This window comes from Scyliorhinus torazame, chromosome 9 (genome assembly GCF_047496885.1).
Source record: "Scyliorhinus torazame isolate Kashiwa2021f chromosome 9, sScyTor2.1, whole genome shotgun sequence".
Lineage (NCBI taxonomy): Eukaryota > Metazoa > Chordata > Chondrichthyes > Carcharhiniformes > Scyliorhinidae > Scyliorhinus > Scyliorhinus torazame.
In genome coordinates, this window is record NC_092715.1 from 161,943,853 (window position 1) to 161,971,636 (window position 27,784).

General features: G+C 43.4%; 1 protein-coding gene across 1 annotated transcript in view; it reads right to left on the reverse strand.

Moving 5' to 3' along the window:
- Positions 1 to 15,845: 15,845 nt before the first annotated feature.
- The window catches only part of isca1 (iron-sulfur cluster assembly 1), a 64,062-nt gene continuing 52,123 nt past the window's right edge, over positions 15,846 to 27,784 (reverse strand). The window contains exon 4 of the mRNA XM_072516710.1: positions 15,846 to 17,758. Coding sequence (XP_072372811.1) covers positions 17,610 to 17,758 — 149 coding nt within the window. The 3' untranslated portion in view covers positions 15,846 to 17,609. The remainder of the gene's footprint in view (positions 17,759 to 27,784) is intronic.

Sequence of the window (27,784 nt, forward strand, 5' to 3'; positions counted from 1 at the left end):
GCTTGTGTCTTCTTGGCTGCTTTTCCCAGCAGTCTTTCGGTTTAGCCATTTTAAACTGGGTTTTGGCCAGATTAATCGGAACGCAGCCATTTTACATGGCTACAATACGATCATGGCTGATCTATGCTGGCCTCAACTCCTTTTCTGTGCCATTTCCTCATCGCCCTCTATTCCTCGATCTATCAAATATTTCTAGCCTCCACTTTAAATACATCTCATGATCCAGCCTCCACTATCCTCCGGGGCAGAGAATTCCAGAGATTCACCACCCTCTGCGAGAAGAACGATCTACGCACCTCATTTTAAATGACCGGCCCTTTATCTTGTAGTTATGTCCCCTTGTTCGAGACTCTCCCACGAGTGATAACATCCCAGCATCTACCCTGTTAAGCCCCTTCAGGATCTGATATGTTTGAATAAGGTCACCCCTCACTCTTCTAAACTCCAAGGAATACAAACCCAAACTATTTACTCTCTCTTGATAGGACAACGCTATATCCTTTTTTAGGTAAGGGTCCAAAACTGTACACAGTATTTCAGATGAGATCTCACCAACACCCTGTGGAATTGCAACAAAACCTCCCTATTTTTAAACTCCAAACCCTTTGCAATAAAGGCCATAATCTGTTTGCCTTCATAATTACTTGTTGGATCTGCCTGGTAGCTTTTTGTGATTCATGCACTAGAACACCCAGATTCCCTCACCTGCAGTCTCTCTCCATTTATATAATAATCTGCATTTTGATTCCTCCTATCGAAGTGCATGACCTCACACTTCCCCACATTGAACCCGGGTTCAATTCTGACCTTGGGTGATTCTCTGTGTGGAGTTTGCACATTCTCCCGTGTCTGCGTGGGATTCCTCCGGGTGCTACGTTTTCCTCCCACAGTCCAAAGATGTGTAGGTTAGGTGAATTGACCATGCTAATATTGGCCAAAAGTTAGGTGGGGTTACAGGGATAGGAGTAGGGGATTGAGCCTAGGTGCTCTATCAGAGCAAGGGCCAGTGCAGACTCGATGGGCTCAATACCTCCTTCTGGACTGTAGGGATTCTATGATTCTATTAAACTCCATTTGCCAGGTTTTTGCTCAATCACCCAATCTATCTATATCCCGTTGCAGAATCACAATAGCCTCATCACAACATGCCCTTCCACCTATTTACGCAAATTTGGAAACTTTACATTCTGTTCCTTCCTCCAGGTCATTAATGTAAATAATGAACAATTGTGGACCTGCCGTACTCCACTAGTTACATCTTTCCAGTCTGAAAAGGACATAATTATTCCAACTCTCTGTTTTCTATGTGACAGCCACTTTTCAATCCATGCGAACACACTCCCTCCAATTCCATGGGCTTTTACTTTATACACCAGCTCCAATGCGGCACCTTGTCAAATGTCTTTTGGAAATCTAAATACACTACATCTACAGGTTCCCTCTATCTACTCTCCCTGTTACATCCTCAAAGAATTGGAGCAAATTTGTCAAACATGATTTATCTTTTATGAAACTATGTTGACTAGCAATGATGTGGTGATGCCGACGCTGGACTGGGGTGGGCACAGTAAGAAGTCTCACAACACCAGGTTAAAGTCCAACAGGTGTATTCAAAACCACAAGCTTTCGGAGCACTGCTCCTTCATGAGATGAAGTTCCGAAAGCTTGTGATTTCAAATAAACCTGGCTTGTAGTTTCCTGCCTTCTGCCTTTCTCCCTTTTTGAACAAGGGACTCATATTGACTGTTTTCCAATCTTCTAGTACCCTCTCGGATTTTAGAAAGTTATGAAAAATTTCAACCAATGGGTCCACTATCTATGCAACCACTTCCATTAAAATTCACCTGAGGAAGGAGCAGTGCTCCGAAAGCTAGTGATTCGAAACAAACCTGTTGGACTTTGACCTGGTGTTGTAAGACTTCTTACTGTGCCCACCCTAGTCCAACGCCGGCATCTCCACATCATTAAAATTCTAGTTCATTGGATCCTGGTGACGTGTCCGCCTTTAGTCCCTTGAGTTTCTCAAATACTTTATCCCTTGTGAATGAGAATTTTGAAAGTTCGACCATGTTATTTGAAATCAGCCCATCTGATATCTGAGGGATATTTGCAATGTCTTCACAGTAAAGACTAATGCAAAAAGTTTATTTAGCATATTCGCCATTTCTTTGTTTGATGTTATTAATTCACCAGCCTCGTTCAGTAGATGTCCTAAGTTTACCTTAGCCGCCCGTTTCCTATTTATATATCTATAGAAAATCTTACTGTTTGTTTTTATACTGCATGCAAGTTTTCTCTCAATATTAATTTTCTCGTCTCGGACCACACACTGCATTGGATGGACTTGCAGGTGTTTTTGGGGGGGCGGCAGTGGAGGTTAGATGTGGGATTATTAGATGAGGAGGTTTGTGAGCGGGTGAAGGCTTCTATCCGGGGGTATGTGGAGCTGAATGGGGGAGGTTTCGGCTGCCACGCTATGGGAGGCGCTGAAAGCAATGGTTAAGGGGGATCTTGTATCAATACGGGTGCATAGGGCCGAGTGGAGATGTCGAGGTTAGTGGATAAGATCCTGCAGATTGATAGGAGGTATTCGGGAGGCTGGGTTGTTGAGTAGGGTCAGAAACTCCAAATGGGGTTTGGACTGATATCCACGGGTAAGGTGGTGGGGCAGCTGAGGAGGCCAGGAGGGCAGTCTATGAGTATGGAGAAAAGGCAAGTAGGATGTTGCCACACCAATTGAGGAAGCAGGAGGCGGTGAGGGAGATCAGAAAGTTGAAGGATAGGGGAGGGAATATGGTTTAGACTCAAGTGGGGGTGAATGGGGTATTTCAGTACTTTTACAAGAGACAATATGATTTGGAACCCGCGGCCAGGGTGGAGGGAATGAGGCATTTTCTTCGATAGGTTGGAATTCCCCAAGGTGGAGGAGGACCTAGTGAAAGGACTGGGAGCGCCAACTGGATTGGTGGAGGTGATGGAGGGTTTGGAGGCGATGCAGGTGAGGAAGGCCCCGTGCCGGATGGCTTCCCGTTGGAATTTTATAAAATGTTCTCTGGGGACCTGGGGCCCCTGCTGGTAAGGGAATTTAATGAGTCAAAGTAGAGGGAAAGGCTCCCCCAACATTGTCGCAGGCCTCAATTTCCTTAATTTTAAAGAAGGTAAGGACCTGGGGCAGTGTGGATCCTACCGCCCAATTTCATTGCTGAATGTGGATGCCAAGTTGCTGGCCAAGATCTTGGCCTCACGGATTGAGGACTGTGTGCCTGCGGGGTGATAGGGGAAGACCAGAAGGGAGGCATCTCTCGGCCAATATTAGACGTTTGGTAAACGTTATAATGATGCCCCTGGAGGGACGTAATGTGGAGATAGTGGTCGCTATGGACGCGGAGAAGGCCTTTGACCGGGTGGAGTGGGACTATTTGTGGGAGGTGCTGGGGCAGTTTTGGCAGGGATTTGTGGATTGGGTGGTCCGGCTGTTGTATCGGGCACCGGCAGCAAGTGTGCGGACGAACCGGGTGAGGTCAGAGTGTTTTAGGTTGCACTGTGGGACAAGGCAGGGATACACACTCTCCCCATTGCTCTTTGCCTTGGTGATTGGCAATGGTGCTTAGAGCATCAAGGGGTTGGCAGGGGATAGTGCGGGGGGGGGGGGGGGGGGGCGGGGGGGGGGATGGAGCATTGAGTCTCGCTGTATGTGGACAATTTTTGCTCAATATATCGAACCCACTGGACGTATCGGGGAATTATGGGCATCCACAGCCTTCTGCGGCAAAGAGATCCACAGATTCACCACCCACTGGCTGAAGAAATTCCTCCTCCTCTGTTTTAAAGGAATCACCTCAATAGGACAAGTTAAGTGAAAGAGGAAGAGCTGGGGAGGGTGCTGGAGGCTGAGTTATGGGAGAAGGCTCTGAGAAGGGTGAATGCATCCTCTTTGTGCGCTAGCCTTGGCCTCATTCAATTTAATGTAGTCCACAGGGCATATATGACGGTGGCCAGAATTAGCATATTTTTTGAGGGGAGGAAAGGTGTGGGCAGTGTGCGGGGGGGGGGGTGGCGGACGTTTTGGCCTTTGCCTCTCTGGTAGCCCGGAGACGGATCCTGTTGGAATGGAGGGACTCGAGACCACCGAAACCTGGGGTGTGGGTGAGCGTCCTCCTGGAATTCCTCAGGTTGGAAAAAAATCAAGTTCGCCTTGAGAGGGTCTGTGGAGGGGTTTGCCCGGAGATGGAAACTGCTTATTGACTTCTTCCAGGATAGTTAAATCAGCGGGGGGGGGGGGGGATTTGGGGTTTAAAAAAAGAGGAGGCAGAGAGGGTGGGGGGCATGGCAGGGAGGGTGGGGCACAGGGGTGTTGGTTGTTTATCTGTTATGAGATTTCCTGTTATTTTTGGTTTTAGTTGTGTTGATGTGTATATATATATATATATATATATACACATCAACACATAAATGCTTGAAAAAAACATTTTTAAAAAAGCAAGGAAGAAGGTGGCACCAAAGGAAGTCACGAGAAGTTGTGAACTTGAAAACAATGAAAAAGGCTGGAGTTGGGCAGCTGAAATTTGTCAGCTAACTCCCTAAAACTGGCAAACCTCCCCTCCACAAACAGATCGCCAAAACGCTCCAGGCCCTTCACTTTCCAAGATTTAAACATTGAGTCCAAACCAGATGGCAGAAGAAGGTGATTGTTATAAATTGGGACTAGCAAAGACCGGGAAAGGAACTGAAAGTGCTATCAAAACTCTTTCCAAATCCTATGAGAGAAGACCACCACTGGGTTTGAGGAAAATCTAGTGGGAGAAATGGAGAAGTAATTATGATAAGGAGAGTAGTAGTACAGAAGAGAGCCTCCATTTGGCCCTAAATAAAATCAGGGTTACTGATCCACAACAAAAGTATTTGAATGTTAGCAGCCCAGTGATAAAACAACAAATTGGGCAGGGCCAAGCCCCCCGACTGTCTATCCCGTTGGAGTAAAGTGCTCCGGGTTCTGGGATTCATATCCACCCAAATGAAAGCAGATATCAATTTGTTAACCTTGATAAAAAAGGGTTTGGGCAGAAAATTGGGAAGATATTGAAAGAAAAAGAAAAACCTCAGGAGTACGTTCATTTTAATTGTTTGAATCCTATCCGCCAAGGATAGAGGAAGGTTGTTCTACCTTTGTCAGTCCATTTTAACACTATTAATCAGGCTTCAGAAATTCAACTTATGAAGTGAGGAACCCCAGATAACAAATGTTTGTATTGGATTTGCAAAAAGGTAACATCTCCATTTGGGCTCACGAAGATCACAAAGAACATGTAATAACAAGAAATACAAAGTGTCCATCTACAGAGCCATAAAACAGATTGCATTTCGCACAACTTTGTTAAGTAATGGGTTAAGAGACATTGCAATTAGTTGTCTCATTTATGTTAAGTATCCATTAATTGACACTGATATGTAAAGGGGCTTCAGGTGGCCTCTGTCAGGTGATGTATAGTTAGAGTTTTGTGCAAAGTCTGTTGGAATGAAATAAATGAGTGTTTGTGAAACAGGAACAGAACTTTAGACTCTTCATACCACAGCAACTAAAACGTCTAACAATTGGTAGCAGAGGATGGTTGCTGTGTAAATGTGAAGGGTTGAAAGATACAACTTTTCCGATCAAACCAAGGAGTGAGTGAGAAAAGAAAAAAAAAGGGATATATGGCTGAACCGAGGATAAAGATGGCTGGATATGACTATCCTCCCTTATTTTCTGAAAGGGAATCGTACGACCAATGGAGAAGTGCAGTAGTTATGTGGACTAAGGTAACTGCTTTGGGAAAGAGAAAACAAGGTATGGCATTGGCTCTTTCTCTACCATATGGCAGTAAAATCCGAAACAAAGTGCTTTCTGAGCTGGAATTGGAAGAGTTAGACTCAGAAGAAGGTCTGGAGACTTTATTACATTATATGGATAAAATGGATAAGATTTATAAGAAAGATGACTTGTTAAGTGCGTATGAAGCATGGTCGGATTTTGATAAGTTCCGGAAAATGGAGGATATCTCCATGGAAGACTATATAATGGAATTTGGAAGACTATATAAAAGGCTGCAGAAACACAACTTGGAATTTCCACAGTCTGTGTTGGCCTTTAAATTACTTGACTGTGCTAGAGTGAGCAACATGGATAGGCTCCTGGTTTTGACAGGTGTTCAGTTTACTGATAAGGATACCTTATTCGAACAGATGACAAAAGCTTTACAAAAGTTTTTGGGGAAACATTCGATTCCAATTACTCTGATGACCCAAATAGGTCAGCCTGCAATAAGGCAGAATATGGAAGATACACTACTAACAGGATGGCGAAATCGTATGGCTACGAACAGGGCTCAAGACTATAGAAGGAGACCGAGACAAGGAAATTATGAAGACAGAAATCCAGTTAGAACCTACAATTGGAAGATGAACCCCAGAAATGCACAGGGCATGATAAATCGATGTTTTCGATGTGACTCTCAATACCATTATGCTTTCAACTGTCCAACTCGTTATGAGAGAGTGTTTGAAGCGACACATGACACGGAAGAGTCAGAAGACGAAAAAGATAGTGACCAGAAAGAAGACATTGTCCTATTGACAAGCAGTTTTACGACGGTAATGAGGGTGTTGGTTGCAGAATCGTTCGACTGTGCTGTATTGGACAGTGGCTGCACATCTGTGTGTGGAATTGACTGGTTAAAATGATACCTGGACTCTTTGAATGCTGAAAATCGTAACAAGGTTAAAGAATTTGAAAGTTCCACAAGTTTCAGGTTTGGGGATGATACTCTGAAGTTGCTGAAAAGAGTGGTGATCCCTTGCAATATTGCCGGAGTGAATCATTTCATTAGCACGGATGTTGTATCAAGTGACATACCTTTGCTTCTGAGCAGACCGTCGATGAAGAAAGCACACATGAAACTGGATATGGAACAGGATAAGGCAACATTTTTTTGAAAGAGAGTGGACTTACAATTTACACAGTCGGGACACTATTGTATTCCATTACTGACAAATAATATTTCAAGTAGAGTGGTTAAGAATGTGTTAATGACAGTTGAAAATGGGACTTTAGCTGATAAAAATCTTGTGGTATTAAAACTGCATAGGCAATTTGCACATCCGTCTCCTCGGAGGCTGAAACATTTATTAAAGGATGCAGGGGTAAGGGATGACGACTATACTAAACTGATAGAACAGGTTAGTGACCGCTGTGAAGTTTGTAGGACATACAGAAGGAAAGCAGCACGACCGATAGTAACCCTACCTTTGGCCAGGGATTTTAACAACATTGTGGCCATGGACCTTAAGATCTGGGATAAAGCAAATAATATATTTATTTTGCATTTTGTAGATTTAGCAACCAGATTTAGTCAATCAACGATTGTACGAAGTAAAGAAAAGAGAGTAATTCTGGATCAAATCGTGGAAAAATGGATAGGGACAGGAATGGGTCCACCGGCAAAATTCCTTACGGACAATGGGGGAGAATGTGCTAATGATGAGTTTAGGGATATGTGTGAAAACATGAATATCAGAGTTATGAATACGGCTGCAGAAAGCCCATTTAGTAATGGCGTCTGTGAAAGAAATCATGCTGTCATCGATGACATGCTTCGGAAAATGTTGGCAGATCGACCAAATTGCAGGCTAAATTCAGCTTTAGCATGGGCAGTACATGCAAAGAATTCATTGCAGATGGTTGGGGGCTATAGTCCTTATCAATTAGTGTTTGGTAGAAATCCTAAAATTCCGTCCATTTTGGATGACCAGCCTCCAGCTTGGGAGGGGACTACAATTAGCTCTGGTTTTGCTGAACATTTAAATGCATTACATAGCAGTAGAAAAGTTTTTTTGGAAGCAGAAGTCTCTGAAAGAATTCGCAGAGCTTTAAGACATAACGTATGGCCATCAGATTCCGTTTTTCAGCAAGGAGGCATGGTATACTATAAGAGAGACAATTCTAATGAATGGAAAGGCCCAGGGAAGATCATAGGCATAGATGGCAAAATAATTATTTTGCAACATGGTAATCAAACTGTTAGGGTACATTCATCAAGGATAATGGGTACAGATTACACATTTTCAAATTTCGACAGAGCAGACAGACATGACGAGGAACCAGAGTCATCTGGTACGCATGTGTTACAGAACTATGAGGACCAATTAACTGACATAGACAGGGTTTCTGTGGAGGAACACAACACTTCTGATAACCTCCGGTAACCCCACAATACGGATGTTCTGTCTCCTGGACTTTTCCCCAGGTCATTGAGCTTGGTTCTTAATAATTAATTGGCTTCAGCCACCGAGGCCAGATCAGACTCCAGAGACGTAATCCGACCACGGTGATCCACTAATGCTGCCTCCGTGCTCTAAATTGTCACTCCATGGACTTTGATGGTTTTACTAGTTTTTTTTCAAAACCACACGAATGAGGGCTAAGGCCTCTTCAATTGATCTTCTAACATCCACCAACATGGTTTGTTGGTGTTTATCAAGCTCTTTCGCCAATATAGAATTTACTGTGCAGAAGGAGGCCATTCATCAGGTCTGCACCAGCGCTTGGAAAGAGCACCCCACCTAAGCCCACACCTCCACCCTATCCCTGTAACCCAGTAACCCCACCAAACCTTTTGTTTTGGACACTAAGGGCAATTTAGCTTTGCCAATCCACCTAACCTGCACATCTTTGGACTGTGGGAGGAAACCAGAACACCCGGAGGAAACCCACGCAGACCAGGGGAGAACGTGCAGACTCCGCACAGACAGTGACCCAAGCCGGGTATTGAATCTGGGACCCTACACTAACCCTGGAGCTGTGAAGCAACTGTGCTAACCACTGTGCTACCATGCTGCCCAATATGGTGGTGAGAGCCTCGCCTGTTAGTGGGGTGGATAGAGAGGAAGAAGCCGTCTCTTCCATTTTACTTCCAGAGGATTCCTGAGATGCTTTATACTCCATTGACGGGTTTTGGCTCAAATTCCTCTTGGTTTAGCCTCCCCTTGGCATCTCACAAAAGAGAGAATTCTACCCATTAGATTTCACAAGTTTCCAAGGAGTAGATGACCCGTGGTGCCAAGAAAAAGGGCAAAAAGATCAGTTCTCCAGTGGGAGCCACCTCGTGTGTGTCTTAACCTTACATCGCGACACCAAAGTCCCCATTTTTCAGAGATTATAGCCTTGGAGACTCTGTTTAATTTAGTGCCTCTAACCTCCTACACAGAACCACCTTGCTCATTCTACCCATGTTGTTGGTACCTACATGGACCACGGCTACTGGATCCTTCCTCCCCCCTCCCCCACTGCAAGTTCCTCTCCAGCTCCGAACAAATGTCCTGAACCCTGGCACCAGGTAGGCAACACAGCCTTCGAAACTCTCAATCCTGGCTGCAGAAAACAGTGTCTATTTCCCATACAATACTATCCCCAACTCCGACTACGTTTGTCTTTTCTCCCCCCACTTGATCGGCTCCCTGAACCATGGTGCCGTGGTCAGCTTGTTCATCTTCCATAAAGTCCCCTCTCTCATCCACACGACGAGCAACAATTTCATACTGTAAGCACCCTTCCTGTTGATTCCCATATTTCTCCTTTCTTTATTTTGCTATTATCATTTTGATCCATGGATGCTTAATGGACATCCTTTTAAGTTGAGCAGAGGAAGTGAGGAATTAAAAGGTTACAAAAGTGAACACTAGCTTTCGAACAGTAGAACTCAGACTTATCGGCACCCGGGAGATCGGTGGGACTCTGTTCGATTGGTTGGCAGGCGACCAATGAATTGGCCAAAAGGCTGTATTCTGCCCAGAAACAGGCAGCAATTGGGTCCTGCTGAGTGGGATAATTTTCAGAGAACCAGGGAAGCAGTTTGAGTCCTGGACACTCAGTGGAAAGAACCGGCTCTCTTGATTTTCTCCAGAAAAGCTGTTTTGCTGCTGTATTTCTAAAACTGCAGAGACCTGCATGAATCTACAGTGACCCTCATTACAGACTGGAAACAGAAGCCTCGAACGGAAAGCTTGGACTGAAGAAAGGTGTGTTAGAAACAACCATCTGAAACAAAGACTCTTACCTTTTTTCTTTCATTATTTTTACACCCCTCTGTTTGTTTGTCGTGTGTGTGTAGAGCAGTGTTTTTCAGACTTTTTTTTCTCGGGACCCACTTTTGCCAACTGGCTGACCATGTTCGCATGCCCAGTCTAACCTGAGTCAAGACAGTGTTTGGGACATGAAGGTTTTCTTGCCCCGGGAAACGGATGGAAACAATATCATCGAGTTTTCCTGAACCATCTAGTTTTCCTATTCATAATCAATATGCAGTAGCTCCTGGTGTATTAACCTTATGTTATTACTAGTGCAAAAACTGCTATGAAGGAAGATCTAGAAACATGACTCGATGATGGACTCTACATAAAGTTAATCTCTGTCGGGAAAGTTCTGCAAAATTCCAACGGTAACCAAAGAAAACTTGGTGATTTGTGCATTTCCACATTCCTAGCAATTGTGAGAAGCCAAAGGAGCATTTATTTTGTGTAGGTTGAAAGACTGCACACTTAAGATATCAGAAAACTCATTAAAGGTTGTGAAATATTTACAAATTAATTCTTTTTTAAAATGCAGAATCTCTTACCTTCCTATTTCAGTGCTTAAAACATTATCCTTCCTGGTACCATTCCAAAAATAGAGTTGGGCATTATCATTCTGCAAGGCAGAGGGCGCAGATTTGGGAAGCTATGTCACTAAGGAGTATTTCTGGGTTCCAATTCTGGTATTGTTCAAAGCGCTGAGGGGCGAGTACTTTAATGTGGTTCGAAATAAATCACCAGGTGAATGGATTCTGGTGACTGCAACAGACTCCCAACACTGAGCTGTTGCAACAATCAATGGTGGGACTAATTGCAGCGAGCGAGGAGGCGCACAGTCAGTACAAGACATTCATTGCACATGGTTAAGTGAGCTCAACGACTATCCTTTGCTTCGATATTTTTCCTGTCTCTTTTGTCACAGTTCTGTCTCTCACTCACTTTCACTAGATTGTTCGAGGGGTAGGACTGTGTCCATGTACCCCAATCCCCCACGCTGCCTGTGTTAACAATAGTGCAAACCGTGCCCCTTAACTTGCACTGTTCTGACACCCACCTATGGCCCACCCGTAGGTTACGACCCGCACTTTGAAAAACCCTGGTGTAGAGGGTCGGGGCGAGTTAAGGTGTGTGTGTGTGGGGATGGGGTTTGCTGTCTAGGAAGTATTTTAATTTCCGCCTTTTGCAACTCAATTTTCTCATCTTTATTTCTAAGATCACTCTTAAATTAAGTATTTCCATTTCTTCATCCTTGTTCCTAATTTCTTCCTTTGTTCTATGTTTTAATGATTCAATCTCTTCATTTTTGTTCTTAAGTTCTCTGATACACGCAGCAATTGCTGTTGTTTTTGACAACTTAGATGCTTTTTTTGCCCTGTGATCCCCGTGTCTGTTCACAAAACCATTGCTCCGAGGTGCCTGACTCACTCCCTGTAGTTTCACAATCAAGTAGGCTACTAACTCTTTTTTCCATCCTTCATTTTATACTTCTTCTAATTAACTCAACACTTGTATGACATGACAATAGTTGGACACTTGTTTAGGCTGTAATGCAACCACTTTATTTTCAAGTGCCCACCCAGGGACACCAAAATGCTGCCCCCTCTACTCCTTAAGTCACACAAACTACAAAAGACTAATAGTATTCACCTAAAGACTCTTTATTTGTCCTAATATGTCACAAACTTCAAACTTGATGTCACAGAATCTATAGCTCAATGAATGTCACTTAACTCTTTAATGCAATGCATGTCACAGAGACTCTTTAACTCAATATACTAATAAATGTTACTCAACTCACGAATCAAACTTGAGTATCTCCTTAACAGAACAGCTGGCCAGGCCTTCCTCTTGGGGTACTTCACTGATCTCCGATCCATTAACTCGAGCGCGTCTTTTGCAGTGGCTGGTCCCAGGGTTTTCGCTCCCAAGGGTTTGATCACCCGTATTTTTATACCAAATTCTACAGCTTTCTCAAATGTTCGATGATGTGCATGATCCTCATGTGACTGAGGTCAATATTCCCGATGACTGATAAACAGGACACATCTGCTTCATGTTAACAATGTAGCTTCCCACCTTAACAGTCCTTTGCAACTATCAGATAACCCTCTTGCCCAGGGTCTACAAATGTCTGTCTAGTTCCAATGCCTGTTCCTCCTTTTCGCTATGAAGTTGCTATCTTTTGCTTATGACCTTTCTTGTAGGTCTTGTGCCTGGACACCTGTAGTTTCCAGCATTGTTCACTTTTTATTGCAGTATTGATCACATTTCCCATCATGCAATCTGGTTCGGCTCCAGTTGGAAGTTGATTTTATTTTAAACCAATGGTTACTAGAACATGGAATATGTTACTGCAAATGGCTGAGTTGGCTAATTCTATAAAGGGAAACAAAGAGCATGAAAACGGGTGCCGCATAAGAGATTGTTAAATGAGTTAAGAGTCCATGGTGTTAAGGATAAGATCCTGGCATGGATAAAGGATTGGCTGACTGGCAGAAGGCAGAGAGTGAGGATAAAGGGGTCTTTATCAGGATGGCAGCAGGTGACTAGTGGTGTGCCTCAGGGATCGATGCTGGTTCACAATATTTTTAATGATCTGGAAGAAGGAACTGTAGGCACTGTTGCTAAAGTTTGCAGATGATACACAGATCTGTAGAGGGACAGGTAGTATTGAGGAAGCAAGGGGGCTGCAGAAGGATTTGGACAGGATAGGAGAGGATTTGGTCAGGCTACACTTTTGTGAGAAATAAGAGGATGTTCGACACTTATGTGAGAAATAAGAGGATGATCAGAATGAGAGTAGGGCCGATCAGGGATAGTGTTGGGAACGTGCCTATAGTCTGAGGAGATGGGGGGAGGCCCTAAATGAATACTTTGCTTCAGTATTCACTGGAGAGAGGGACCTTGTTGCTCATGAGAACAGTGTGAACCAGGTTAATAGACTCGAACAGGTTGATATTAAGAAGGAGGATCGCTAGAAATTTTGAAAAGCATCAGGATAGACAAGTCCCCTGGGCCTGACAGGATATACCCAAGGTTACTACGGGAAGCGAGGGAGGAGATTGCTGCTCCGTTGGCGATGATCTTTGCATCCTCACTCTCCACTGGAGTAGCACCGAATGATTGGAGGGAGGCGAATGTTGTTCCCCTGTTCAAGAAAGGGAATAGGGAAATCCCTGGGAATTACAGACCCATCAGTTTTAACGTCTGTGGTGAGCAAAATATTGGAAAGAATTCTGAGAGATAGGATTTATGATTATTTAGAAAAACATTGTTTGATTAAAGAGTCAACATGGCTTTGTGAGGGGCAGGTATAGCCATCTGGGATGACCACTTCCAGAATACAAAATGGATGCTCACAAAGAATGTAGGGAAATGTGGACAATGCTAGACGACAAGCAGGCACAGTGCCTGAATGTATGTTTGGGAAGCAGTTACCAGACGGAATCGAAACTCTGGGTCGATTAGCATGTTGATGGCCCACCTTCGAGGAACAAAGGACTAACACTCCGGTAGTTGATACTGTCGCAGACATCCCGGCGCCAGAAAGACACAAACAAAGCAAGGCCAACGGCCACCTAGGACACGGCCAGCCATCAGGGCACCCACCCCTGTATTGGTTAAGATCGATACCAATGATCGAGAAGTGGCCCAATTAATTGGGACCAAGTTTAAGGCCCGCCTAAAAGCGCGCGAAGCCCCTCCAAGTATAAGAAGGAACCCCCACGAGAGATTCGCTCTCTTGGATTTGGCTCTCAGGCGGAGAGACCCATCCACCAGCATCACCAGAAGCAAGGAAGTTCAAGGTCAACGCTCGCTACCAATCGGACGATCTTAGCTGTTCTTCTGTTTCTCTTCGAACCCAACAGCCTCAGATCCGAACAACGGCCATTGTTCCTCTCACTAAGTGGGCACCCGAAGTTAAATATAGGCGTTAACGTTAGAGATAGTTTAGTTTGTAGTACTGTTGTGCATGAATAGATCTTACTGTGTGCGTAAATAAATAGTATTGACTTTGAACTAACTAACTGGTGTATTGGCTCTTTGATCGGTATTCAGGTTGAACCTTGTGGCGGTATCGAGAGATACCTGCCGACTCTGAAAGTGGAACCATAATTAGGATTAAGAAAGGCGACCATATTGACCGCCATATTTATAAACAGAGCAACACAGGTCATGCCTCACAAGCCTCATTGAATTCTTTGAGGATGTGACGAGGCACGTTGATGAAGGTCGGGCAGTGGATGTGGTGTATGTGGATTTCAGTAAGCATTTGATAAGGTTCCCCATGGTAGGCTCATTCAGAAAGTTAGGGGGCATGGGAAAGATGTGCTGGCCTTTGAAAGGGTCCAGAGGAGGTTCACAAGAATGATCCCTGGAATGAACAGCTTGTCGTTTGAGGAACGGTTGAGGACTCTGGGTCTGTACTCGTTGGGAGTTTGAGGGGGTATCTTATTGAAACTTACAGGATACTGCGAGGCCTGGATAGAGTGGACGTGGAGAGGACGTTTTCACTTGTAGGGAAAACTAGAACCAGACGACACAATCTCAGACTAAAAGGATGATCCTTTAAAACAAAGTTGAGGAGGAATTACTTCAGCCAGAGGGTGATGAATCTGTGGAACTCTTTGCTGCAGAAGGCTGTGGAGGCCAAATCACTGAGTGTCTTTAAGACTGAGATAGATAGGTTCTTGATTAATAAGGGGATCAGGGGTTATGGGGATGGGGAGAAGGCAGGAAAATGGGGAAGAGAAAAATATCAGCCATGATTGAATGGCAGAGCAGACTCGATGGGCCGAGTGGTCTAATTCTGCTTCTATGTCTTATGGGATGATCTGTGGGTTTTGAGTAGATCGCTCTGATTGAAGAGCTACTGCACAAGTATGCTGAGCTGAATGGTTTATTTTACTGTTTATTTTACTGTAATTTCTATGGTTTTATGACATTGGAGCATTTGCCTCCCTGACCCTATTCAAGTATACTGTTTTCCTAATATCAGTCCCAAATTTGACTTTTACAAATTCATGGGGTTTCAATATAGTATTTGGGATCAATCTTTTCTACCAGTATCTTATATTAAATGGCACTGGATAACATGATTAACTTTTTCAGAGTCTTGGACTTTTGGGCTAATCACCAAAAATATCAAAATAATCCATTGAGAGATTTCTTTGCTCTGAAGTTTTGTATAATTTAGAATTTTCTGAATCAAATACAAGTCACCAAAACCCCAAGGAGCACAACACTTTCACTTCCTATTTTAGCTCAGCATTACTCTTAACTCTGGTCTGGCTGCATTATTTTTTTTACCCATTCCTCAGTGTTCTGCATTTATCTTATGGTGCTGCTTATACAGTAGTACTAGCTTCCGCAGCTAAGAGGGGTCAGGCAGCAGAGGCACACTTGTGCATGTGCTGCAGCATTCATGACCATCAGGAAAGGTCCAAGAGCCAGAAATGAAAATCAGATGCATGACTTTTGAGCAACTACATGTGCAATACCTAGTTTATGTTTCACCCAATGCTATGGAATCAGTCCTACAATGTAAATGGGGAAAATTACACACCAGGTCAGATGCTTGGAGAATCCTAAAGTTAAATATTGATGATAGATCTGAACCCACATCATGGACTTTTAGTCTAAACTACTGGCAGATATGTTTTGGTGTAATAAGTTGGCAATTTCTAGTTCCTCTTAAGCCAGTAAGATCATCACTTGTGAAATGCTACTTACACAGCACATCTAATATTGGACTTTAATTTAAAAAATAAATACAACCTTTTGTTAAAATGGCAACCTATGTCAGCACAATCAATAGATTACAAAATCTTATTTAAACTGAAATTTCTGAATTACAATGTATATTCAAAGTTACAAAATTATTAAAACTGAGACCATTTAAAATACACTTTATACATTACTTTATACATTTAATTTCTATTAGAAACTTTAAAAAATATTTCATGGAGATGAAATAAAATTAAGAATTACTGGAACTATCTCCAAATTGGCTCACAATAATACACACACCCATAGCTGCAAACAACAAATAAAAGCGGTGTACCATCAAGAATTCAATAACTTCTGATACTAATTCTTGATATATGGTAAACAGGTACATATCAATGCCCCAACATTTGCATCCCTCTAATGGGACAGAGCATAACACATGAATTTCTGGCTCACAATGTATCAAATCTGCACAATCATGAACAGCAATAATCTTATGAACATATGAAATAGAAGCAAAAGTAGGCCACTTGGCCCCTTGGCTCTGCTTCGCCATTCCATAAGATCATAGCTAATCTGATTGTAACTTCAACCCCACATTCCTGCTTACCCTGATAACCTTTCACCCCCTTGTTAAACATGAATCCATCTAGCTCTGCCTTGAAAATATTTAAGGATTTTGCTTCCACTGCCTTTGAGGAAGAGTTCCAGAGACTCACGACCCTCTGAGAAAATATTTATCTTCATCACTCTTAAATGAGCGACCCCTTATTTTTAAACAGCGACCCCTCGTTCTAGATTCTCCCATAAGAGGAACCATCCTCTCCACATCCACCCTGTCAATACTCCTCAGGATCTTAAAGGTTTCGATCAAGTCGCCTCTTATTCTTCTAAACTCGAGTGGATCCAAAATTAATCTTACCACATCGTTCATACTGCTGGGTTCATTTATACTAGGTCAGAAAACGTGAAAGAGGTCTGACAATGATATTTTCTAATTTCATTAATCTGAAAAATAACTTTGTATCTGATTTTCTTGGTGGAACAGCATATTGGACTGCACAGTGACACATAATACTATAGAATGTAGATATTCCAATTCATTGAGCTTCCATTTTGCACCTGTAGAAGTTCATCGTGGACAAGGAGATTGCTGGCACCTAACAATTGTCTGGGTTTTTTTTGTCGCAAAGCTTTCAAAAGGAATTGATTTTTACCTAAAGTAAAGCTGTTGTGAAAAATAGATTTTGTGAAGAGTGAACAAAAAGATGCTAGTTGCACCCTGTTAATAGCTTTGTATTTGACAATAATAAAATGGAATAATAAAAAGGCTGAAACAAGCCTTTTATTTTATATGTTTTAAAAATTCTGTTTTTCGCAATTTGTATTGGCCATAAATATATTGACAGAAACATGAAGACGAAGATACCAAATCCAAGAACTTATTTCTCTTCAGCTGAGAAAGGGATGTTGTATTTATCTGAATCAGGCACAAAATGTATAGCACTTCAGTTACACACACACTTGAGATTATCCATTATATCATGATTGAACAGAAAAAAATGAAAGCATCTTACACCATCACCTCTTGTGCAAAGTTCCCCACCAGGAGAAAAATCTATTGTTAGTGCCAAAATATCAGAGATGCATTTTCACTTGCTTTCCTCTTCAAAACTCATTAAAACAAAGATTCAGCTACACTCAATGGCCTAAATGAAATGTCAGTGCCTTAACACAACGCCACATTAGTGTTCATTTTACACTGTTGGTTTCAGTTAAACGTGAAAACTTTCTCCACAGCCACAGGTTCCTTTGATGTTAGGATTGTGGAATATAAATTCACTAGCGAGCTTATTTTCAGTATAGTCCATTTTTGTTCCTAAAAGTGTCAACTGTGCCTTCTTTTCAATGAATATTCGAACACCTGCAAGATAAAATGAAAAGCAAATACATCCTTGTTACCATGGTAACAACAAATAGGCCTTCCTCTTTATACAATATATCTCATCATTACCTCTGGAATCTTCCAAGGATCTATTCTGGACTCTTTCTCCTCCCCCCCCCCCCCCCCCCCCCCAACCACACACATTTCTCATCTGTAGATGCCCTTTGACATCAACCAAGACTCCAATGTTAGGTTGCACGCATGTGCCAATATCACCTAACTCGGATTGGAAAACAGCTTGTCTGAACTTTGCATCCAGCCCTGGAGCTGCAGCAAGCTGGAAAACCTTGCCAGGTCATTCAGGGGTCTAAGAAGTATTCTCAGGAACACAAATCGGAAACCTGAGAGGGGAAATAACTCTGATTACCTGTTTTTTCATGTGGAGTGATCCTTGTTGAAAGATAACATGAAGTGGTTCAAGCCAAGGAATAGTGGCCAGAGGAGGGTGTTTTGCGAGATGGACTGCAGCTCCCATGAGAGGAGGGGAAAATGAACACTAAGATTTACAATGTAACAAGCCCTCTGATTATCTCCTGATTTCTGTTGACTTTGAAGTTAAATACTGGGTGTGACAGGTCTAACTGAAGTGATTTAAAGTGTCAGTTGGCACAAATATAGGCACAAAAATAACATTTACCAGTAATTGCTCATCAAATATTTAAAATGATCTGGCAAACATTTATGTAGTCCTGATTCAATAATTTATTGCTCAATAATTATTTTATCCCTTTCCATAACACAACCATTGTCTGTGCATCTGATATCTGCAAATGAATAGCTGTTTTCTGAATAACATTATTTAAATACTCTCAAGTTTAAATTCAGCAGCCATGGGCTCTTCCTGTGTTGTCATGTTCTAATCTTTATGTCCATCAATGATTACATTACTGTTAATTGTGATCACAACTCATGGTCGTGTATGTCATGCGCCAAACAGCACATCTTTAACACATCAACAATATATCCATACATTGGTTCTAGTTATTTCAAGCCATGTGGGCACACTTCCTCACATAGTTAAAATTAATCCTTAATCTACCATGAATTCATACAAAAATCTGATAAAAAGAAACTCAGCACAAAGTGTAAAAGGTTAAAAGCATTAAAATAATTCACATTTCTTAAGCACACCCATACTGCTGCTGAGGCGGGAGTTCCAGGATTTTGATTCAGTGACAATATTTCTAAGTCAGGATAATGCTGACTTTGAGGAAAATTGCAGGTGATGGTGCTCTCATGCGCCTGTTGCCTTAGTTCTTCGAGGTGGTAGAGGTTATGGATCTAGAAGGTGCTGCCACAAATTGCTGTAGTGCATCTTGTAGACTGTGCACAGTGCGCTGGTGAATGTTTAAGGTAGTTCATGTGGTACCAATAAAGGTGTGTTGCTTTCTCCTGGAAGGTGTGGAGTTCCTTGATTTTTGGAGCTGCACTCATCCAGCCCAACGGGGGTCATTCTATCACACTCTTAAATTTGTCCTTGTAGATGGTGGACAGTCTTTGGGGAGTCAGGAGGTGAGCTACCCACTGCGTCCCAGCCCCTGGTGTAATCTTAGCTCCAGTATTTATGTGGCTGGCCTAATTAAGTTTCTGCTCAATAGTGACTTCCAGAATGTTGAATGCAGAGAATTGAGTGATAGTATTGCCACTGAATGTTGAGGGGAAGGGTGAGATTCTCTTATTGGAGATAGTCATCACAGAAAACTTGTGTATCATATGTGTTACTGGCCACTTAATCAGCCCAAGTCTGAATGTTACCCAGATCTTGGCACGTGCAAGCAAAGATACATAAGTATCCGAGGAACTGTAAATGGTACTGAACATTGTGTAATCAGCAAACATCAGCACTGGCTCTATGATTTTTTTTTTAAAAAATGTTTTTATTAAGGCATTTGTGTTTGTGTTTATATATACACATACATACATCAGCACAACCAAAAAGAGAGCAAACAAGAATTCAAATAAAAAATAAATAGCCAACACTCCACCCTCCCTGCTGCTATGCGCCACCTCCCCTACCTCCTTTCTTAAACCCCCCCCCCCCCCGTTGACTGAACTATTCTTGAAGTAGTCAATAAGCAGTGACCCTCTCAAGGCAAACTTGATATTTTCCATCCTGAGGAATTCAGAGAAGTTGCTCACTCATGGTTTCAGAGGCCCCGAGTGCCTCCATTCCAGCAAGATCCGTCTCCAGGTTACCTGGGAGGCAAAGGCCAGCACATCGATCTCTCTCACCCCCTGGACTCCCGGGTCTTCCAACACTCCAAAGATTGCCACTTCTGGACTTGGGACCACCTTCACCCTCAACACCTCAGACATAAAGTCAGCAAACCCCTGCCAGACTCCCTCTAGCTTTGGACCGGCCCAAAACATGTGGACCTGGCTCCCCCCCACAACACCTATCCTCCACCCCCCCACAAAAAATCTCATCCTGGCCACCATCATATGTGCCCTGTGGATTACCTTGAATTGAATACTAGCCTCGCACATGAAGAGGATGCGTTCACTCTCCTCAAAGCAACCCCCCACAGTACAGCCTTCAACTCCCTTCCCAGTTCTCCCTCCCACTTGCACTGACTTTATGATTGAGGGAAGCCTTGATAAGCTAAGATGGCTGAGCAAGGATACTGCCCAGAGGAATGCCCTGGGGCTGAGATGAACTGACCTCCAACAATGATAACCATCTTTCTTTGGCTGTAATGTAGAGTTGCCTCACCCCCCCCCCCCCCGATTCCCATTGACTTCAACTTGGGCTCCTTGATTCCCACATTGCCGAATGCTACCTTTATGTCACTCACCTCATCTTTGGAAGTGAGCAGAACCCAAACTGAGCATTCGGTAAAGGCTATTTGATAAATGTGCTTGCTAGCACGGTGGGTGACACCTACTATCTCTTTGATGCTGATCCACAGTAGATGGGACAAGTATTTGTGCCCTGAGGGGCACAAATATCCTGGGGGAGAGATTTGTTAGTGCTCTTTGGGGGGGTTTAAACTAATGCAGCAGGGGCATGGGAACCTGGATTGTAGTTTTAGGGTAAGGGAGAATGAGAGTATAGAGGTCAGGAGCACAGATTTGACGTCGCAGGAGGGGGCCAGTGTTCAGGTAGGTGGTTTGAAGTGTGTCTACTTCAATGCCAGGAGTATACAAAATAAGGTAGGGGAACTGGCAGCATGGGTTGGTACCTGGGACTTCGATGTTGTGGCCATTTCGGAGACATGGATAGAGCAGGGACAGGAATGGATGTTGCAGGTTCCGGGGTTTAGGTGTTTTAGTAAGCTCAGAGAAGGAGGCAAAAGAGGGGGAGGTGTGGCGCTGCTAGTCAAGAGCAGTATTACGGTGGCGGAGAGGATGCTAGATGGGGACTCTTCTTCCGAGGTAGTATGGGCTGAAGTTAGAAACAGGAAAGGAGAGGTCACCCTGTTGGGAGTTTTTTATAGGCCTCCTAATAGTTCTAGGGATGTAGAGGAAAAGATGGCGAAGATGATTCTGGATATGAGCGAAAGTAACAGGGTAGTTATTATGGGAGACTTTAACTTTCCAAATATTGACTGGAAAAGATATAGTTCGAGTACAATAGATGGGTCATTTTTTGTACAGTGTGTGCAGGAGGGTTTCCTGAAACAATATGTTGACAGGCCAACAAGAGGCGAGGGTAATGAACCAGGCCAGGTGTTGGATTTGGAGGTAGGAGAGCACTTTGGGGACAGTGACCACAATTCGGTGACGTTTACGTTAATGATGGAAAGGGATAAGTATACACCGCAGGGCAAGAGTTATAGCTGGGGGAAGGGCAATTATGATGCCATTAGACGTGACTTGGGGGGGATAAGGTGGAGAAGTAGGCTGCAAGTGTTGGGCACACTGGATAAGTGGGGCTTGTTCAAGGATCAGCTACTGCGTGTTCTTGATAAGTATGTACCGGTCAGACAGGGAGGAAGGCGTCGAGCGAGGGAACCGTGGTTTACCAAGGAAGTGGAATCTCTTGTTAAGAGGAAGAAGGAGGCCGATGTGAAGATGAAGTGTGAAGTTTTGGTTGGGGCGATGGATAGTTACAAGGTAGCGAGGAAGGATCTAAAGAGAGAGCTAAGACGAGCAAGGAGGGGACATGAGAAGTATTTGGCAGGAAGGATCAAGGAAAACCCAAAAGCTTTCTATAGGTATGTCAGGAATAAGCGAATGACTAGGGAAAGAGTAGGACCAGTCAAGGACAGGGATGGGAAATTGTGTGTGGAGTCTGAAGAGATAGGCGAGATACTAAATGAATATTTTTCGTCAATATTCACTCAGGAAAAAGATAATGTTGTGGAGGAGAATGCTGAGCCCCAGGCTAATAGAATAGATGGCATTGAGGTACGTAGGGAAGAGGTGTTGGCAATTCTGGACAGGCTGAAAATAGATAAGTCCCCGGGACCTGATGGGATTTATCCTAGGATTCTCTGGGAGGCCAGGGAAGAGATTGCTGGACCTTTGGCTTTGATTTTTATGTCATCATTGGCTACAGGAATAGTGCCAGAGGACTGGAGGACAGCAAATGTGGTCCCTTTGTTCAAAAAGGGGAGCAGAGACAACCCCGGCAACTATAGACCGGTGAGCCTCACGTCTGTAGTGGGTAAAGTCTTGGAGGGGATTATAAGAGACAAGATTTATAATCATCTAGATAGGAATAATATGATCAGGGATAGTCAGCATGGCTTTGTGAAGGGTAGGTCATGCCTCACAAACCTTATTGAGTTCTTTGAGAAGGTGACTGAACAGGTAGACGAGGGTAGAGCAGTTGATGTGGTGTATATGGATTTCAGCAAAGCGTTTGATAAGGTTCCCCACGGTAGGCTATTGCAAAAAATACGGAGGCTGGGGATTGAGGGTGATTTAGAGATGTGGATCAGACATTGGCTAGCTGAAAGAAGACAGAGGGTGGTGGTTGATGGGAAATGTTCAGAATGGAGTACAGTCACAAGTGGAGTACCACAAGGATCTGTTCTGGGGCCGTTGCTGTTTGTCATTTTTATCAATGACCTAGAGGAAGGCGCAGAAGGGTGGGTGAGTAAATTTGCAGACGATACTAAAGTCGGTGGTGTTGTCGATAGTGTGGAAGGATTAGCAGGTTACAGAGGGATATAGATAAGCTGCAGAGCTGGGCTGAGAGGTGGCAAATGGAGTTTAATGTAGAGAAGTGTGAGGTGATTCACTTTGGAAGGAATAACAGGAATGCGGAATATTTGGCTAATGGTAAAGTTCTTGAAAGTGTGGATGAGCAGAGGGATCTAGGTGTCCATGTATATAGATCCCTGAAAGTTGCCACCCAGGTTGATAGGGTTGTGAAGAAGGCCTATGGAGTGTTGGCCTTTATTGGTAGAGGGATTGAGTTCCGGAGTCGGGAGGTCATGTTGTAGCTGTACAGAACTCTGGTACGGCCGCATTTGGAGTATTGCGTACAGTTCTGGTCACCGCATTATAGGAAGGACGTGGAGGCTTTGGAGCGGGTGCAGAGGAGATTTACCAGGATGTTGCCTGGTATGGAGGGAAAATCTTATGAGGAAAGGCTGATGGACTTGAGGTTGTTTTCGTTGGAGAGAAGGTTAAGAGGAGACTTAATAGAGGCATACAAAATGATCGGGGGTTGGATAGGGTGGACAGTGAGAGCCTTCTCCCGCGGATGGATATGGCTGGCACGAGGGGACATAACTTTAAACTGAGGGGTAATAGATATAGGACAGAGGTCAGAGGTAGGTTCTTTACGCAAAGAGTAGTGAGGCCGTGGAATGCCCTACCTGCTACAGTAGTGAACTCGCCAACATTGAGGGCATTTAAAAGTTTATTGGATAAACATATGGATGATAATGGCATAGTGTAGGTTAGATGGCTTTTGTTTCGGTGCAACATCGTGGGCCGAAGGGCCTGTACTGCGCTGTATCGTTCTATGTTCTATGTTCTAATTAGCTGGATTGTTTTTTGTGGACAGGACAACTTTCCATATTATCTGATAGATGCCCATACTGGAGCAGTATTGGAGCAGTTTAGTGAGGCATGCTAGGTTTGGAACAAAGGTCTTCAGCACCACAACCAGAATGTCGTTGGGACCAATAGCCTTTGCCCTACCCAGTGCATTCAGACATTTCTTGATATCACATGATGCAAATTGAATTAGCCAAAGAGTGTCACTTGTGATTTCAGGAGGCGGCTGAAGACTGTTGCAAACGCTTCAGCCTTGAGCTTGCTGTGAAGTGCTCCATTATTCAAGTGGGGGAAATGTGTGGAGCATCCTCCTCCTGTTCAAAGTCCACCACCATTCACACCTGGATATGGAGAATTGCAGAGCTTTGATCTATTGGTTATGGGATTGCTTAGCTGTGTATAGCATGCTGCTTCTACCATTTTAACACGTATGCGGTCTTAAGTTGTGGTTTCACGAGGTTGGCACCATCTTCTCCAGGACAATGAGGGATGGGTAACAAATGTTGCCCTTGTCCTTCCAAGTGGTAAGACATCTTAATGAGTACTGATGTGGTACTTCATTGGTATGGTACAGTGACGATTCTAGGAATTAATGTTATGATTAAGAAATAAAACTTGAATTGTTTTTAATTGAAACAGAGAAGGTCAGGGCAGCTGGAAACTCAGGGGTTACATATATTTTTTCGTTTTTCCAATTAAGGGGCAATTTAGTATGGCCAATCCAGCTACCCAGCACATCTTTGGGTTGTATGGGTGAGACCCATGCAGACACGGGGAAAATGTGCAAACTCCACACGGACAGTGGACCGGGATCGAAACCGGGTCCTCAGCGCCGTGAGGCAGCAGTACTAACCACTGCGTCACCATGCCAGGGGTTATATATTTGACATTGATTTGGATGAACATTAGAGGAATATAAAAGAATTAAGAGAAAGAACTGTGAAACAGAATTATGATCAGTTTAAAAGTTAGCATAATACAGAAGTAAAATCCACATGGCTTTCCTGTGTGCTATAATGTTTATGTCCAAAAATAACAAAAACAATCTGTAAAAATTTGGTAATACTATGTTTAAGTCATAGCAGCATCAGTACAATACCTGTACGAAACAATTAAGAGATAAGGATTTACGTTACAAGTGGAGTTGAATCAAAAATTTTTGTTGGACTCAAATAACAGGAAGGGGTCACCTGCCTGAATATAATTATAATATACATAGACATGCTGCGGATACAAAGTAACTTTGTGTAACGGGAGATTTAAGCAGGTCAAAAAACAAAGTTCCTTTATTCCGCTGACATAAAACTGCATAAATTGTCAATGGAAAATGCAACTCCAAGAAACAACTACTTAGACTATTTGATTCTCCAGATCTCGGTGTTAGATAGGGCCATGGCTACTCACCCTCCACCCCTCAGCTTGTCAAAGACACTACTCCCTACAGGACAGGGTCCACAGAAGGTGACCAGTATCCCTGCTCGGTGAGGGCACCATCTTCAACTGCTGTTAGAGGCCCCACATTATTTGGGATTTTGACCCAAGTGTAACAATCTTTCATTTGCAAGATTGGAAACAATATTGATATTTAATGAAGCCAATTTTCTTGCAAAGTCCAAATTTCACAAATTAAACCTGGAACACTACCTTCAAAAGCTTGATTCTATTCTAGGCAGATGATTTTCCAGAAAATATTAAAGTCTCACGAACTTTGTATTGAATCGTGCAATAACTTGAATAATAATAATCTTCATTATTGTCACAAGTAGGCTTACATTAACACTGCAATGAAGTTGCTATAAAAATCCCCTAGTCGCCACATTCCGGCGACTTTTCGGGTACACAGAGGGAGAATTCAGAATGTCCAATTCACCACCTGTCTTTAAGGACTTGTGGGAGGAAACCGGAGCACCCGCAGGAAACCCACACCGACACAGGGAGAACGTGCAGACTCTGCACAGTAAGAGACCCTGGCGCTGTGAAGCAACAGTGCTAACCACTATGCTACTGTGCCGCTAGCTATCAAACCTATGCATTAATCTCTTTTCTCACCCAAATAAATCAATGGCTGAGAGATTTTAGTAATAGGCAGTTTATTTAAAGGCAGTTACTTATTAGTGATCATGCCAAATTTGCCAACATTACTTCAAAAGCTACCTAGATTAGTGTGGGGTTGCTAATATGATTGTAAATTTTTTCTCATAGGATACCTCTGGAGGTTAATTTGTAAAGCAGTGCAAGTAGTTTTTCTTTACATTGTCGAATTTATTTATTTTTTCTTTGTTTTTTGGAATTGTAGTTGTATAAATTTACCTAAAGTTTAAGACATGGCAGGAGATCCCAGACCCGTGTCATGCTCGGATGGACTCACTTTGGAGCCTCCGCGATGCTGAGGACGTCGTGGATAGCATGTTTAGCGAGTTGGTCACACCGCAGGTGAAAGTTACTGAGGGAGATAGAAAATGGATGACCAAAAGACAGAGCAAGAGTAGGAAGGCAGTGCAGGTGTCCCCTGCGGTCATCTCCCTGCAAAACAGATATACCGCTTTGGATACTGTTGAGGGAGATGGCTCACCAGGGGAAGGCAGCAGCAGTCAGGTTCATGGCACCGTGGCTGGCCCTGCTGCGCAGCAGGGCAGGAAGAAGAATGGCAGGACTATAGTGATAGGGGACTCAATCATAAGGGAAATAGACAGGCGGTTCTGCGGATGCAATCGAGACTCCAGGATGGTATGTTGCCTCCCTGGTGCAAGGGTCAAGGATGTCCCGGTGTGGCTGCAGGACATCCTTGGGGGGGGGGGGGGTGTGAGGGTGAGCAGCCAGCTGTCGTGCACATAGGCACCAACGATATAGGTAAAAAACAGGACGAGGTCTTACAAGCTGAATTCAGGGAGTTAGGAGTTAAACTAAAAAGTAGGACCTCAAAGGTAGTAATCTCAGGATTGCTACCAGTGCCACGAGCTAGTCAGAGTAGGAATGTCAGGGTAGATAGGATGGATGCGTGGCTCGAGAGATGGTGCAAGAGGGTGGGATTCAAATTCCTGGGGCATTGGAACCAGTTCTGGGAGAGGTGGGACCAGTACAAACCGGACGGTCTGCACTTAGGCAGGACTGGAACCGATGTCCTGGGGGGGGGGGGTTGCTAGAGCTGTTGGGGAGGGTTTAAACTAATGTGGCAGGGGGATGGGAACTGAAGCAGGAAGTTGGAAGGTAGTAAAACAGGGACAGAAACAAAAGGCAGTAAGGGGGAAAGTGTAAGGCAGAGAAGCCATAGTGAAAAATCAAAAAGGGCGACAGTACAAGGTACAGTGACTGAGGGGAGCTCAGTGAATATGCCCAGTAATACTAAAAGGAATAAAACGGGAAGTAAAAACATTAATGGTAAGCGACGCGGCAGGTTGTTACATGAAGATGTGAGTTCAACGACAAGGAAAATTAGGAGGAAAGTTAAGAGGAAATATAATTTATGAAAGGTTACGGATCGAGGTGTTAAGATTTAAAACAGAGGTAAAAAAGCCAACATAAGTGTACTTTACCTGAATGCTCATAGTATTCGGAATAAGGTAAATGAGTTGATGGCGCAAATCATCGTGAATGGCTATGATTTAGTGGCCATTACTTAAACATGGTTAAAGGATGGTCACGACTGGGAGTTAAATATCCGAGGGTATCAAACTATTCGGAAGGACAGAGTGGATGGTAAGGGAGGTGGTGTAGCTCTGTTATTTAAGGATAACATCCGGGCAATAGTAAGGGATGACATCGGTGCTATGGAGGATAAGGTTGAATCCATTTGGGTGGAAATCAGGAATAGTAAGGCGAAAAAGTCACTGATAGGAGTAGTCTATAGGCCACCAAATAGTAACATTATGGTGGGGCAGGCAATAAACAAAGAAATAACGGATGCATGTAGAAATGGTACAGCAGTTATCATGGAGGATTTTAATCTACATGTCGATTGGTTTAACCGGGTCGGTCAAGGCAGCCTTGAGGAAGAGTTTATAGAATGTATCCGCGATAGTTTCCTAGAACAGTATGTAATGGAACCTACGA